A 15893-nucleotide genomic window follows, 5' to 3' on the forward strand; every position below is an offset into this window, starting at 1 on the left:
CAAGGACCTCGTCAGTTTACAATCCCTTATTTTTTATTTTTTATACCTACAGCACCTGGTCTTCCTAGGTGGTCTCCCATCCAAGTACTAACCAGGCCCGACCCTGCTTAGCGTCCGAGTCAGACGGGATCGGGCTTGTTCAGGGTAGCATGGCCATAGACCTAAAATTTTTACTTTCAGTGACTGGTAGGGAGAAATACCCTAATTCTGGGAAGAGTTAGAAGGTGAGGAGGAGAAGCTGGTTGGAGGTGGGAGAGCAGATACTACACTGAGATTTAGATGTGTAGAGTTTGAAATGCCCTAGAACAGTATGGCAGCTAGGCCCAAAAGGCTTTTGTTAATATGGATTTGTAGCTCGAGAAAATGGTCATTTCTAGAGAAGAAAGTACAGAAGTTGAGAGCCAGTGTTTAAGATTCTGTGAGGTAGTCAGTAAAGGAGATCGAGTGACGAGAGTGGTCCCCGATAACATACTGAGGGCTCTTCGTGAGCTGTGTACGCGTACACTTTAGCGCCAGCCTAGCCGTAGTCAGCATGGTGCTCACGCTGTCGGTTCGGAAGAAATGTCTTGTTTTCTGAGCGAATGACTTGTGGGAAGGTTTGTATTATACTTGTGGAGAGGAACAGCTTGAATTCTCTTCCGTTCCCTGCCAGCCCTCTTGCTTTTTAGGGTTTTTACTTGCCTGAGGCATTTCTTGCCTAGTCCTTAATGCCTGTTTGCAGACTCTTTTGAAGTGCTTTCCCAAAATCACCTTCTGTGTGAGCCGGTGCTGTTCTTTTTATTAACTTTCAAGATCCTTTACTCACATTACACATATGTAATTCTATCTCATGTGAGTTTGGGTTTTTATGAGCATATTCCATAACATTTAACCATAGTTAACACTTGGGTTAACTTGCCTTCCCTAGACATTTTAGAACTTATAAAAACTTGATTTGAATTGTAATAGCCAAAAGCAACAGGCAGGTGTCAGACACTTTTAAAAAGCCCTTGGGAGGACTGGAAAAAAACCCAGTAGTAATTAAAGGGGCAAAATTGCAAGAGCATGAGGTGTAAATATTATCCTTGAATTTGTGGTGGATATGGTGTAAAATAATGAAACAGTAAAAGATAAGTCAGGTTTAGTTCTCGTGAGATGGAGAGGCTGGGTGAATATTTTTACATGTATTTCTGTTATTTTTGTTGTTTTGTAAATTCAAACACTCGATCTCAGCCTTGGGAACATTAAAAATCACGCTACCCTCAACTCAGCCAATTTTTGGAGCTGAACTTCCTTTCGGTAGTTTTTCTTGCTCGCCCTTATCAGTGCAGCACGCGTTCTCTAGGCAGGTGAAATGTGGCGGGACTGTATACTGCAGTCACTCAGTGAGTACGGTGGGAAAAGAAATACCCTTACCTAGTCTCATCGACCTGATCTATACTATGTATTACTGTTTTAAAGAGTTTAAGAACTTACGAGTGAATTTGGCACTCGTATAGTCTGCTATACGTACCCAGCCCTTAGATTTAAATAGTCTCGTTTAAAATGAATATCAGCGAAATTCTTACTTTCAGACTAACCCATGCTAGCAGCTAGTTATTGAGAATTAGACTTTGCCCATGCCACTCAATATGTCCCCACCATACTTTGGATTTGAATTGCGGCACCGTATAAAATCTTAAGGAAATGTTTCCTTTTTTGATTTGCCCAGGGACTTGGGGAAAACAGAGGACATCATAGTTTTTAGAAAATCTGGTGATCTGGGAACCAAAACCCTGCATTCTTAGCATTATTTCTGCCGTTTAACCTTCCCGGGACACTGGCATTTCACTCAGCTTCTTGGGTCGTTGTTGCCCTCAGGTTCTGAGGGATGCGGGTGAGACCAAACACCTCCTGCAGCCGGTCCACTGACAGTCTGTGAGTGGCTCGCACGGTGCTTACTGTCCAACCCACTGCTTTGCCTCTGTGCCTGCTCGTGGCTAACATTTGGGGCATTTCCTTTCGTTGTCAGGTGTAATGAACTGTCAAGAGACCAGTTCTGCCATTTAGTAAGCCAAGTGACTGTGCAAATTAATCTTTTTTCATTTCAACTTTTTTCCTGCAAAGTTATGATAATAAGAGTATCTGTTGTAAGCAGTAAATGGGATAATAGATATCAAGTCTTTCGCAAGATTTTATAAAATTAACTGATTCTGATGGCTGCTTTCTTCTATTTTTAAGAATTAGATATATATTTGACTTCAAATGGATCAAAAATATTTAGCAGCACAGCCTAGCATCCCTTAACTTTTGTGCTAGTGTTAGACTAGAATGTAGTGTATGTCATTGAATTGGAATTTAATCTTTTGCAAATCTTCGTACCAGAATTCAGTGATTTTTGGCAATTTTAACTTCAGACTGCAAATAACCTTGCTTGGTGATGATGATGTTGCCTTGACTTCTCGTAGAATTCTGGACCCGTGTAACATTGCGTAGCTTCTGGGGCTGCATTTCGCAGACCTGTATCCCAGGCGGTACTTCCAGCTCGCAGTTCTGTACAGAACCACACGTCACGCCCTTGACTTTTATGGAGAGCTGCGTGACATTTTAACTTCAGACTACAAATAACCTTGCTTGGTGATGATGATGTTGCCTTGACTTCTCGTAGAATTCTGGACCCGTGTAACATTGCGTAGCTTCTGGGGCTGCATTTCGCAGACCTGTATCCCAGGCGGTACTTCCAGCTCGCAGTTCTGTACAGAACCACACGTCACGCCCTTGACTTTTATGGAGAGCTGCTATAAGAACAATGACAGTAATACAGAGTTGGCATAATAGTAATTACAATAAGAACAACAGGGTCACCAGCAGTTTCCTTTCTGATTGTTATCAGGCCACTCTTGCCTAATTAGCCACCCTAAACTGAATAAAATTCTGCATAAACATTTCTTACCTGTTCCTCACTGTCCCCCCCTAACAAACTCCCCCACAACAAAAGCCCTTTCTCCTAATTATCTAAAGCTTGCTTTATTGCGTGGGCCCTCGTTCTTGTTTTATTGTTCACTTTCCGAACTCTGTCCACAGTCCCCTTGGGTAACAGTGTCATTTGTCATATATAAACGACCAGCATATGCTTGGTTTACTTGATTTTATATTATGCCTTGTGAATGGGCAGACCTTGTTCTGCACTGCAGGGCAGGACTGTGAAAATGAGCATTTTTCCAGGTTTAATTTTGTTGTTGTAACAGCGCCTCAGTAATACTCTCGCACCTGTCTCCTTGCGTGCGTGTATGTACAAGAGCGTCTCTGGGCTGTAGCTACCCAGAAGTAGAAGTTTTCGTCATTGGGCACGAGCATCTTCAACGTTACCAGATATTTGAAATTGCTTTTTAAAGTGTCAATTAATTTTTTTCCTTAATGTTTTGATCAATTTTTTTAATTTTTTGAAGTCCAGGTTTTTTAGGCAGCAATCGTGTCATTGATATTTTTGATGATTTTTAAATCCTGTTGGCAGAAATGAACTTTTTCATATTGTATGAAATTAATCTAGATTGGGGTCAGCAAACTAAGTCCTCACTTGACATCATGGGTCGACTCTGGGACTTTAAGTGAAACAATGTATAATGAAACAGTTTACCACAGGCTAATTGATAGAAACGATTCAGCAATGTCCTTTCTGCATTCTGTTACACCTGACCATTGTCTTTCTGGTAGCTTCTAGTTTTCTGTTCTGATTTATTAGCTCCCTCCTGTCTAACCTCGTGCTTTCTCTAGAACTCTGGAATTATTCTGCCTTTATCCTCCCCAGAGCAGCCTGCACTCCTGGGGTCAGCACAGCTGCCTGTGCTGTCCCTCCCCGCTCTGCAGCCATGCGCGTCAGTTACTGCAGTGGCGGTTGAGTGATGCCCAGGAAAGTAATATCACCGTACTGATGCACTCGTTCTGAGTGACCTAACACAGGTGTGATCTCATTGCTGTTCAGAATTATTCCTCGATTCTTTTATTGGAAGGAATCTTTGTTTTATTTTTGCTTCTCTTTGTGACATTCTCTGTATAGTGATTTTTCTCTTCACTATATTTTTAAGAATATGTTTAATTTCTCCTATAAAACCACAAACTCATTGCAGGCACTTAATAAATATTCATTTAATGAAAGAAAATGAGTGGTTCAGTCAGTGCCTCTGTATGTCAGCAAAAAGATGAAAGCGTTGGATGTTTGTAATCTTCCCTGCCTTTGATTTTGTGTGGCTCTTTAATTTGCTGACGAATTGAAAGTCATCATAGTAATTCTGCACTTTGACATCTTACAGAGCTGAACTAAGACATGTGAAGTCCTTGGGACAGTTCATGGTACATGGTAAATGTTCAATAAATGTTAGCACCTACATTTGTGATTACATATTTTTAAATTTTAATCTTTTGCAATGAAATACTTTGAATGAACTGTATATTTCTGAGGCTTGCTACACTGACTGTATTGGGCATCTTTTTTTGCCTTCATGAACTGAGTAGAATTTGAGTTATTCTGCCCCTCTTACTCTCTCTCATTTTCGTATCTCGCTACTCGCAGCAAACAAATTAAGTTGATTTTCTCTTTTTAAACCGTTTATGGGACTATCTTTTCATTTTCATCCCATTGTTTGACCTGAATCCTCATCATTTCTCACCTTTCCTATTTTAAGAGTTTGATAACTAGTCTATTTCTGGTCTCATATGTTCCTTCATGTCATCCTTTATATTGTGGCTACAGCCATCTTTGCATAAAACTCCTGTTATCAGTTAACTCCCCTGAGACAAACCTGATGCCTACAGGGTAAAATGGAAGCTCGTTTTTGACGCGCTCCTGGCCTCCACCTTATGGGCCTTACTGATTGTCGCACTCTCCCCGCACCTGGACTAAATTCTTAGTTCTTCTCAAGTTCCTTAGGTGTGTGCATAATTGAAAAGTCAGTGACCTCTGAATAAAGACCTTAAGAGCGTTTTACAATTAAAGTGCGTACAGCACCTCTATCTTGGTTCATCAGAGACCTTTTTGATTTCTTCCCGGGTCCTGATGTATTTCATATTTTTGAGGGAACAGAATAAATCAACTGAGGTCTCACCTAAAATGTTACTTTGTCTAGGAGCATCCCGGCGTCTAAGAGTCCCTTCCCGTGTCCCATTGGCACCTGTCGCCTGTCTCGATCCTAGAACTTGCCATTCTGTATGGTAATTATCTTCGTAAAATGGTGTCTTACCCGAAGCTAAATATCTGTGGCCCATTTTAATTTGTGGCATTAGTTGACATTCTGCTAGGGCGTGCCCATGTGCTTCAGTCAGTCAGTTTTTTTTTAAATTGATATAGATTATTAAGGAAATACTTGAGCCAGTCTCTAATTATGTCTCCTAATGTCTGGGCCCATGGTTTTCATGGGATAGAACATGAATCTTGTTCAAAATAAGGTATGTGTGGTCTACAGCCATGCCGCCCTGAACGTGCCCAATCCCGTCTGATTTCAGAAGCTAAGCAGGGTCGAGCCTGGTTAGTACTTGGATGGGAGATCACTTAGGAAGACCAGATGCTGTAGGCGTAAGAAATAAAAAATAAGGGATTGTAAGCTGACAAGGTCCTTGCAATCTGTGAGGTCAACCAAGTGTTGCCTCGCCTAAAAAAGAAAAATAAAAACAAATAAGGTATTTGTGCGTGTATGTGTGTTTGTGTATGTGTGCGTGTCTACATGCACATACACATATATGCACATCTGTTGGATTCTGAATCGTGTGGGGAAGGGTGTCAAGAGAAGCTGGATGCTGAGAAGAACAGCGAGTCTAGGGAGAGAACATTCACAGATGAGAAGGACGGCAGCGCTGTAGGACTAACCGTGTGTCAGTAGCTGAAGGGAACAGCTGTGGTTCATAGAAGCAGGTTTTTAAAAAAGTACCCCGTGACTTACTGTGATGTGATGACTGTGTAATGTGAGAAAGTAGGTAGGTGTGCAGTAAAAAAAAAAAAAGCCTAGTGGTTTTCACACAGTATATGACATTTTTGATATTTAGCAAAGAGAAATGTGAAAATTCAGAGATGTTAAATGTCAAAAAATGTATATTTCTGCATCAGCGATATGCAGCATATCACTGGGAAACCAACCACATTTATAGGGATTCTCCTGTCGATTGCTGCTTACTAAAAATTGATAGAATTTTATTACAAGAAGTCCACACCTTTCATCTTTGGTACACAAGAAAGGAAAAGAGGTTTTCCATCAACTGGATGAAGTGCTGAGCGGCGGATGTCTAAGGGCGATCCAGACACAGGCTGAGTGAGGAGACACTCAGGAGGGTGACACTCTGACTGGTGCTCCTCAGACTGCCTTGGGAGAGTGATTGCCTGTGGCCAGGAGAGCGGCTGAGAAGAGCGCTGTGGCCCTACAGGTGCAGACCATCAGTGTTCCCTGGCCGTGTCAGGTGACGGCAGAGGGCCTGAGGGCAGCACGTGTCCTGGCAGTGCTCAGGGAAACACTGTGAGGTCATATCACGGATTCCAGGGTTCCCATTCCATTTTCAGGATTTGTCGCAGAGTCATGGAATAGCCCTGAGGTCTTACTTCTCGTCAGAGAGGGCTGTTGATCTAGTGGACTTCATCACAAACTGACAAGTGGACCCACTCAGAACCTGCCCCTGGTTTAGCCTGGGGACACATGGATGTTCCCTTCACTGGTCTTCTAGATTAGACTGGCCCATCTTCGGCGCCTAGCACGGTGCCTGATGTATAGTAAAAATGTGGGTGCGTGGGTGACAGATGAGGACCGAAACATCATAATCACCGCCTTTCCTTTGTATTGAGGTATAGGTTTTGGAACATAGAATGTCTTTAATTTTTGATGCACAAATAGCACTTAGTGAAAAGAGGCATGCTAAAGAAACTAATTTAATGAAAGACGGACTTTTGTTTATTTTTTGCCTGTCTCTTATCTCTACATTTTTACTTCATAGAAAGACATACATGTGGTTGTATTTGTGAAGAACTGAGCAGTTGTTTTCTTTTCATGCAGGGACCTGAATTAATGAACAAATACGTGGGCGAGTCCGAAAGAGCAGTGAGAGAGGTAAGAGGCTGTGCCTGAAGCGGAGCCCCGCGGGAGAAGCGCTGTCCTTGGCCTGGGGCCGTTTTTTTGGGGGGGGTTACGGCTTTCGAAATTTCCAGATCTACATTCCAGTGGTCTGTTTTTTTCTTTAGGCCAATATTAGCTTATTATTTAAAAATGTAGTTTTGATCATCTATAATACTTTATTTTTTAAATCATAGTATTACCAGCCTCTGGTTTTACCAAATAAAGATTTTTTTTAAACAAATGCCAGCATTTCATTTAAAAAAGGGTATGTGTGTACTTATAAAGAATGCATGATTTCCGAATGAGCTTTAAACCCTTTAAACTAGGCAGTCCTTGAAATTAAATGAGCTTAGTACAGGAAAATTCCCCGGTACACTCTTCATTTTACTTATTTTACCTTTGCCTGGTGACTTACCTAGTGCATTCCCACCTCGCTGCTAAGTATTAAAACCTGTGCCTGATCCATAGGCCCCTCCACACTGCAGAAGCCGCACTGGAGTCAGGTAACCATGGCACTCTGGCTACACGTCGCGGCTTTTCCTGAGTGGAGGTTGTCCTGCCTCACACAGGCAGCGTATGTCCTCTGCGAAGCTCAGCAAGGGCAGGAAGGGGGTGCAGACGGCAGTGGAGTGGATGGTCTCCAGTGGTGAAATACCTGAGTATTAGAGATTACAATGCTTTTCCATCTGAGAAAAAGTTTGGTTACTTTTTGTCTTTTTTTTTTTTTCAAAAGTGGATAATGGCCGTCGTATAAAACATTAGCCGATGACAGCACCATTATTGATTAAAATGTGAAAAAGGTGATGTGTATTAATATTAATGTTTTGGTAACAGTTTTATATTTTTATGGTCATGATACGTGTGACTAGAAGACGGGGGCCGTGGCTACAAGTAAGGCACGTTTGGCTTTCTTTGTGCCTATGCGGACTTCTTCCAGCCCATTTCCGTGTGTCACCCCCAGGCTCTCTGGCCAGTCTCTGATGTTGATAGTCTGAGTGACGTCTGGTCCGACTAGCCTGTGCTCTTCCAAATTTTGGCCATTTGTCTCGTCCTGGCTCTACATCAACTGTTACGTTCCCTTACATTCTTCGGAGAAATGAGCAGGCATGTGGCTTTGAGTTTATGGGTATTTTATATGCTAAGCTGTGGTTGATTATATATTTATCATTTTTCTTTTAAACATGTATTTATGATAGTTAATAATAACTGTCATTTACTGAGCTCTTACTATGTTTTAAGCATTGTGTTTAATGCTTTTTAAGTTCAGTTCTTAAAATAATCTTCACAGGTTGGCATGTATCATTATTTCCATTTGATAGATAGGGGAACTGAAGTTTAGACAAGTAAAGCTGAAAGACACACAGCTACTGAGTGGTGGAGCTGGGGTTTTAGCTGAGATGTCTGATTATGTAACCAGATTGCCTCCTGCACACCTCTGTGAACATGTGGGGTTGTCTTGTCTCCGTTTGCAAGTAAGCACCGTAGAAGAAGATGCCCTTACATCATTAGGAAGTGTGCGAACATCTGGTATAGGTCGTGTACAAAATGTTTGGGCTCATTGACTTGTACATAATGGATTTAGCTCTAAAGACACTTTTCAAACCGAAACCAACTACAGAGTTTTTGGAGTTTGCCAGTCTTTAGTTAACATGGCGCTCTTTCCGCCAGGTCTTCCGGAAAGCGAGAGCGGTCGCTCCTTCCATCATTTTCTTTGATGAACTGGATGCCTTAGCGGTTGAAAGGGGCAGGTAAGCAATACTTAATAGGATGGCTGTTAAATATTAACAGTTACAGTATGGAATAAATAGCATTTCTCATACACATTTTATTTATTAATACATTTGGCCTGATAGAAAACATTTTTCAATTCATGTAGTTTTTTTCTCTTATACCCATTAAATTAGTTTATGTTATCACTTTACAGTACTTTAGTATACAATTTTAAGAAACCCGACATCTATTAAGGGCATTCGAGTTAATTTTTATAGTTTATTATCTATAGAGATCGCTGGCACTATCATAATTTGAGTTGTTATAAATACTTGATTAAAACTGTAAACAAAGCTCAGTTAAGAATACTTGTATGATAAAGTAGAACCCAGTTATAATAAAAGATGTATACATAATTTAGTATTCTCTGGATTAAATCATGTTTTCTAAAATATAATTAGGTACAGTAGAATAAAAATTAGTATTGATAGTTTTGATCCTGAATCTCAGGCAATAAAGACAATTGTGTCATTTCAGATATATATATATATAAGAACTGTTTACAAGTATGGTTATTTTCCTCTACAAATGTTTAGAGGTCCCTTAAGGACTGTGTCCTATAAGCATTTCCTGTTGGAGAAGGTTAACTTGTGTGCTTGGCGCACAGCTTCCTGAGGTGGGTGTTGGTTACAGAAGTTTGTGGATGGTCATTGCAGTGCCGGCTCCATGTGAGTCCCCGAGTCCCCGGCGCACTCCTCCTCCCCAGATGGGGCCGCCTCCTCGCAGGAGGGTGTAAGCTGTCACTCGGAATCTTGAGAGGGAGCCTGCCCTGCTCCCCACCCCACCCGCTCCACAGCCTCTAAATACCTGCCAGCCTTTTTATTTTATAGGTTGAAGTATTTGGGCCCTTTTATTACTTTTGAAATGAGATGGCATAAAAGGTTACTAATAGCTCATGTTCACATTCACTACAAGAGAAGAAAAGGAAGCCAGAGAAGTTGGCTGAAGTAGTGTGACCTGCCACATTTATGTGACATCAGGGACATCTGCTTTTAGAGCTAAAAAGGAACAGGGTCGGATACTTTGTTAAATATAAACCAGATGGGAGGTAGACTATGTAAGAGTTCTCATAAAATGCTTTTGAAATAAAATGGTGTGAGAAACCAGACAAAGCACTCGGTGGAAATATCCTGTTTTTGCTGGCAAATTGGCTCAGTAGGTGTCTGCAAATGTGTCAGAGATGCTAATGGCCGGCAGCATCGCTTCCTTCCCCTCACGTCTCCACCGGAGCCTGTATAGTGCACCTCCCTCCCCCCGCCCTGGTGCTCACTCAAATCAAGTACAAATAAACTCCGTGCAGTCAGTTTCCTTTGTACAGAAAAGTTATGGTCAAGTTAGTTGACATTTCAGAAAGCAAAAATGAGACCGGTGAGCAAAGGTAATGCTAAAGGTTCAAAGTACAGTTTTGGTTGTACTTCAGCTGCACTAAGTCTTCCATAGTTCGTTTTTATAGCCATGAGAGTCTCTTAGAGTGATATTCTATTTTCAGGGTTTTTTTTCCCCTAATTGTGTGATGAGCCAGCATTGTTTTATCCAATTAGAGTGCTGTTACCTGAAAACTAAAACAAATAAAACCCACACATGTAATTTTTGTTCTTCAGCTGTTTACATCAAACATAATTTCTAGAAATTGAGGAAAACAGTTATTGATGGATACGAAAAGTATAAAATTCCCAAGATACTGAACCAGTTTTATGCACCGTTAAATAGAAAACACGGAAAAACATAGAAAAATCTAAAAATCCCAGAAACTAGGAGGCTACGTAATATTAGGCTATAGAATATCAGTGTTTTCATTTGTTCAGTTATCTGTTTTCTGCAGTAACATTCAGATCAGAACCACGTGACAAGTCCAAAAATGACAGTGCATTAGAAGACAGTTTCTTCTTACCGAGTTTTAAATTCCAAACTTAAGATGTCTAACAAGTCAAGCAGAGAATTATGATTATACTAGTCCTTACTGTCCTGTGCATGTTAAATCAGTCATTTTGATTATTTAAAGTTACTCAAATGAGCCATGAAACGGAGGATTGTAGGTGGCACCGTGTAAATAGAACAGAGACATACTATTTGCTTAGCTTTAGAAATACTTGTGCTTTCAGATAAGGAGATTTTTTTCACGCTTATAAAAGCGTCTGATTACAACACTATTTTCTCCTCCCTGCTGCATTTAAATGTCTTTGAGACTTGAAAAAATAAGCCTATTTACTTCTCTTAATCTGTCTGCCCATTTAAATCATGGGTGTTCTGAATAAGATTTTTTTTTTTAATCTTATTTCTTATTGCGAGTTGAAGGAAATGTAAGATTACCTTTGCAAAGTGCTTCGATGAGCTCTATAACATTTGGGAAAATTGAAAATCTGTCACATTAGCCTATCTCTTTGGACACTAGCTAATGGAGGAGGTAAGGCACAGCAGTGGAGAAGGGACCTGAATTATACCGGGCTGAATTATACATGGGTATTACATTAGGTAACACTCATGCAGTGCTTCTTATGTCCTAGGAACTGCTTTAAGTGCGTTATAGGTAAGGAAAAAGCTGGCAGGAAGGCCTCCGCATTAATGCTAAGTAGAGCAGTTGGCTCCTGTACGCCACTCCTCCTCCTGGCGAGCTTAAATGTTACCTATTTCAAGGTTCACAGTGGGGAGGGGAGAGGCTGGGCAGTAATCATCAGTCGACCCTGTCCTGGACAGCAGCCCTATGGTGGGAAGGTGTACTGTATTGTCATGGCCCAACCTCCTGACTCAGGTAGTGGCCCCTGACCAAGCTGGAGATGCCTAGAGCCGCTTCCTCTGCCCCGAACACGCCAGCCTGTCATGGATCCTGAATTATTCTGTCAGCCGACGCTGATGGCCTGGTGGCACCACACCTCAAGCAGAATTAGAAGAGATTTGGAACTGGGAATGTATGTCTGGAACTTACAGTCACTAACTGGAGAGGCCCATCTGATTTACTTGGATTAACTTCCAAATAAGGTGGTTCGGATTGTTTGGACATCCCTCACCATTTACGGCCTTTTGCCATATTAACTTCTGATCATCAATCACAACAGCCCAAGGAGGGGTAGGTCCCAGTCTCGTCTCCCTTTTACAGAGGGACATCTTAGGCACTGGGCACATAAATATCTTACGCAGGTCATGGATCACTAGTAGAAGAATGGGGATTTGAATTTGGGTGTTTCGCCTCCAGAATAGATACTCTGAGCCACCTGATGGCCCACCTACCACACGGCGGATTCCAGGTCTAAGTCGTTAACTCGCTAACCTTGTTCAAGCCCGCATTTAGTATGCGTTCTCCGCTGTGGCTTACATTGGTACGGGCCCTGTCTGTCCAGCGGAGCTGTGGTATGACTCCTTTGCAAGCATTCTTTCATTCGTGAATGAATAAAACAGTGAACAGGACCTAGAGAAATTTCCTTGTCTCCTCTAAGCCTTTTTCTTCATTTGCAAAATGGCAGTAATAATAGGAACAAATTCTAGGTTGTCGGAATTAAATACTTGTAAAGTGCTTCACATAGGACCTGGCATTTCGTAATCACGTAAAAAAACTTGTGTTTCTTATCATTTCTGCATAGGTATTCTTATAGTAATAATTTTCATATAGATAGAGATATAGTACTCGAGATAGAAATGAATCCTGCCCCAACAGAGTTTATAGTCTAGCGGAGGAAACTGAAGTATTTGGGAAATTAAAAAAAGTACTCTACAGGTGACAGGCACCATGACATTTCATCAATCTAACATGCCATCAGTTAAAAGACATGTCATCATTTCACGTATTGTTACTGAAGAAAAATGCAGCTTTAAACTATTAAATGATGCTGAGAAATCACCAGCTCCAAGAGACTTCCCGATTTCAAAAATTTTAAATATGAAAAACGTTCGTATTTTGGAAATGGAAGAAAGTATTGTTATTGACGAGAAAGAGAAGGTAGTCTCTTTTTTATAAAACTAATGCTATTGTATAAAAAACATTTGCAATATTGGTTCATGATTAGAATATAGAAAAGATGATTAAATACATGGGAAACAAAAAAGTTTAAGTGCTAAGTTAAAAGCTGAGTGATACCGTCTGTGGCACTGGAGTATCTGTGGTTTTAATAATTTCTGCCTTGTTTGGCTGTTTCTGCACTTGATAGTCAGAATTCGTTTGCATTTGAAGTGGTTGGGGAAAACACTTAAGATGCTCTGAGCCAGCTTTCATTAAAAATGAGGATTCCAGGCTTAGCAGCATTCTGAAACAGGCTCTGAGTTTTAAAATAACCGTCAGGAAAGGGAGTAGCCTCTTGCAGCATATTCAGAGATTTCAGGTAAATTCCGTGAATTCCTAACACTAAGCACTGTAGAAGAAATTTTTGTAGGTGTCATTTCTCTAAATGACACTTTTCAAGGAGGGTCATAAATTGTTTTAATGGAATTTTTATGGTGGTTTTTAAAATTTCATAAAATCATAAAATTTTATAGCTGGAAAAATTTTTAGAAGTCATCTAGTGCAAGTTTTTATTCTTCGAAAGGAACAGAAGCCCCTAGAATCTGAGAAGGGGCACAGAGCTCCTTCGTGTCCTCAACAGGACTGGATCCTGTCTTCTGATTTAGTGTTGCTTGAACCGCCTCTGAAACCATCAAGGTTTGGGATAGAAAAGGTGTGTTCATGTCGGGGTAAAAAATTCTCTTAATCATTGAAAGAAAATTTGATGTTTAAGAAACTAATAATAACCACTTATTAAATACTTTTGACCGCTATTTTTTTGTAAATTTATGTTTCAAGGTGCTAAAAATTCAATGCCCATTTCCTGGTATGCAGTTTTTCCTAATTTATACTCAACCACCTCAGAGATAATTTTCACACTGGTAGACTTTTGATGTTAAACAGAAATGCTGTGGAAAACAGCAAAAGGAGAAATGGAAAGTGGGTAGCAGGTCTTTCATTTTAATGATTTCGTAACGTATAGCAGGGTGCTATGAATATTTTGTGTTTTGTGCGTGTGGATCAAAGGCCTGACTTTCCTGGGAGAGCGGGCCTGTTGCAGCGTTCCGGTAGGAACTGGGAGTCACTCTTACTGTAGCTGTCTTCCCTTTAAAGTGAAAGTTAGCTTGGGTTTCACGTGCACCACGAGAAACGTTCCGGGCCGGGCGGGCCCAGGAGCGGCGTTCGCTTGGCTGGCCTTTTGGTCTCTCTCAAGCCTGAGTATTAATGACGAGGGTGTGGGCAATAGGTTTTAAGACACAAATTCAGATCCCTGCTGCTTGAAACAATTTATGACGTTTTAAAATGTGTACCAGAAAAAAATTTAAATTGGATACATGAGATGTTAGTCTGTAATTTAGAAATCATATGAAGGGTTGATGGGGTATTTTATTTTATTGGAGGAGTTGTAAAGGAAATGAATATATCATTTTTGTGAAATATTTAGTATTGAAAAATAGAATCAGTGTACTAATTTCCATCCTGGCAGTGAGATTTCTTTAAGATAGGGGTGGGCACACTTTTTGTAACAAGCCAGGTAGTACATATTTGCGGTGTTTGGGGCCACACAGTCTTTAATGAAACTGTTCGTTTCTGCTGCTTTAAGTACAAAACCAGCCATAGCAAGTATGTCATCAAATAAAAATACATTTGGCTGGCCCGATTTGGTCTGTGGCTACAGTTTACAGACCCGTTTTAAGATATAATGTCCCTTCTGTCCATGGCACCATATAACTTTTGAATAGGAATTATTTGGAAAAGGGGCTTGACCTCTTAAGGGAAAAAAGAATTAATGTTTCAGGAAAATCTAGCATCAATGTTTTCTACAGTTGAATATTTTTTTCCCATTGTCATGTTGCTTATCTCTAGCAGATAATAAAATTTTATAAAATCATTTCATTATGTTAGTGATTACACATTTGTTTTTAAACTTTTTCTGGGAGTTGGTTTTGATTTCCTAGGATGTCAGTTTTATGGTTTTTGTTTCCTACTGCAGCTTTGAAATTCAGCCAAAAATATTTCTCAGCCCATAAAACATTTTCACTGCGCTGTTCTCCAGCTAGATCTCAGTGATCTGTGGACATGAGGGGCAAGGCAGCATGGGTAATGGGAATCCAAAGAATTCCCTTCACCCGATCTCCCCTGTGATTTACAGCCGCCATTTCCTCCTACAACTGATAGCAAATTGGACAAGTACAAGTTCCTCTTTCTATTTAGAAAGGAGGTGTCAATCTGTTTCTGAATAAGAATATTTTTCTTAAAAATAATGAATTAAATAACTTAGATGCTGCATGATACCATCACAGAATCATAGAGTTTTAAAGCTAGAGGGACCTGTATATGTATTATTTAATTCAACCCCTTCATTCATGCATGTCAATAATTATGAAATCCTCTTTATCTCAGCTGGCCGGCACCGTGCCTAGCGAAGAAGCACCGAGACGTTTATATTTTGAATAAAGGAATGAAGAAGGCTCAGGGAAGCTAGAGGTTAGGTTCACTCATCCGATTGTTATCGGAGTCTGATATCACCACGTTTTAATGTCATTTGTTAATCAGTTGTTTGTTTTTTTAATTAAGCTCATGTTTCAGAATGTTGTGACCTGCATTTTCATAGAAGCATCATCATCTTCGTTATAAAGCAGCATTGGGAAGCTTTGGAATGGATATAGTCACCTGTCAGAGAGCTCCAAAAAGAATGAAGGAAGTGCTTAGCAATGCTTTTTCAAAAAAGTTCTAGATTATGGCCATCTCATGTACCCAATTTAAATTTTTAGATTTTTTTCTAGAGTGCATTTTAAAATGTCAAAGAGTCACAAGCGGTAGGCATCGAATCGGCTTTTGTCCACACTCACTCTGAAAGTGGGTCTGGCTCCCCAGACCGTCAGCTGTGCTAAGGGTGCAGAAACGATGGGTCATCCTTCTGCTGCAGCTGGCAGCGGCAGTGAAGAGCATCCTGTTGAGGTCGCTGCGGGAGCACTGGGGGAGCTCATTGCTGCCCGGCGTCACCGGTGCCTTCTGTGGGAAGGTCACCGTGTTACCCTCCGCCCAGAAGGCCACGTGGCGGCTCTGGTCTTGTTGCAGGGGCACCTTGCCGAGCCTTTGCC

At 40.8% G+C, this 15893-nt stretch overlaps 1 protein-coding gene and 2 pseudogenes across 1 annotated transcript in view; 2 read left to right on the forward strand and 1 right to left on the reverse strand.

The window, feature by feature from the left end:
• Positions 1–15893, forward strand: part of SPATA5 (spermatogenesis associated 5) — a 234734-nt gene that overhangs the window by 86044 nt on the left and 132797 nt on the right. The window contains exons 13-14 of the mRNA XM_015593907.2: positions 6990–7043; positions 8718–8797. Coding sequence (XP_015449393.1) covers positions 6990–7043; positions 8718–8797 — 134 coding nt within the window. The remainder of the gene's footprint in view (positions 1–6989; positions 7044–8717; positions 8798–15893) is intronic.
• Positions 44–161, reverse strand: LOC112484668 (annotated as a pseudogene).
• On the forward strand, positions 5410–5528 carry LOC112484620 (annotated as a pseudogene).

This window comes from Pteropus alecto, unplaced genomic scaffold, assembly GCF_000325575.1.
Source record: "Pteropus alecto unplaced genomic scaffold, ASM32557v1 scaffold17, whole genome shotgun sequence".
Lineage (NCBI taxonomy): Eukaryota > Metazoa > Chordata > Mammalia > Chiroptera > Pteropodidae > Pteropus > Pteropus alecto.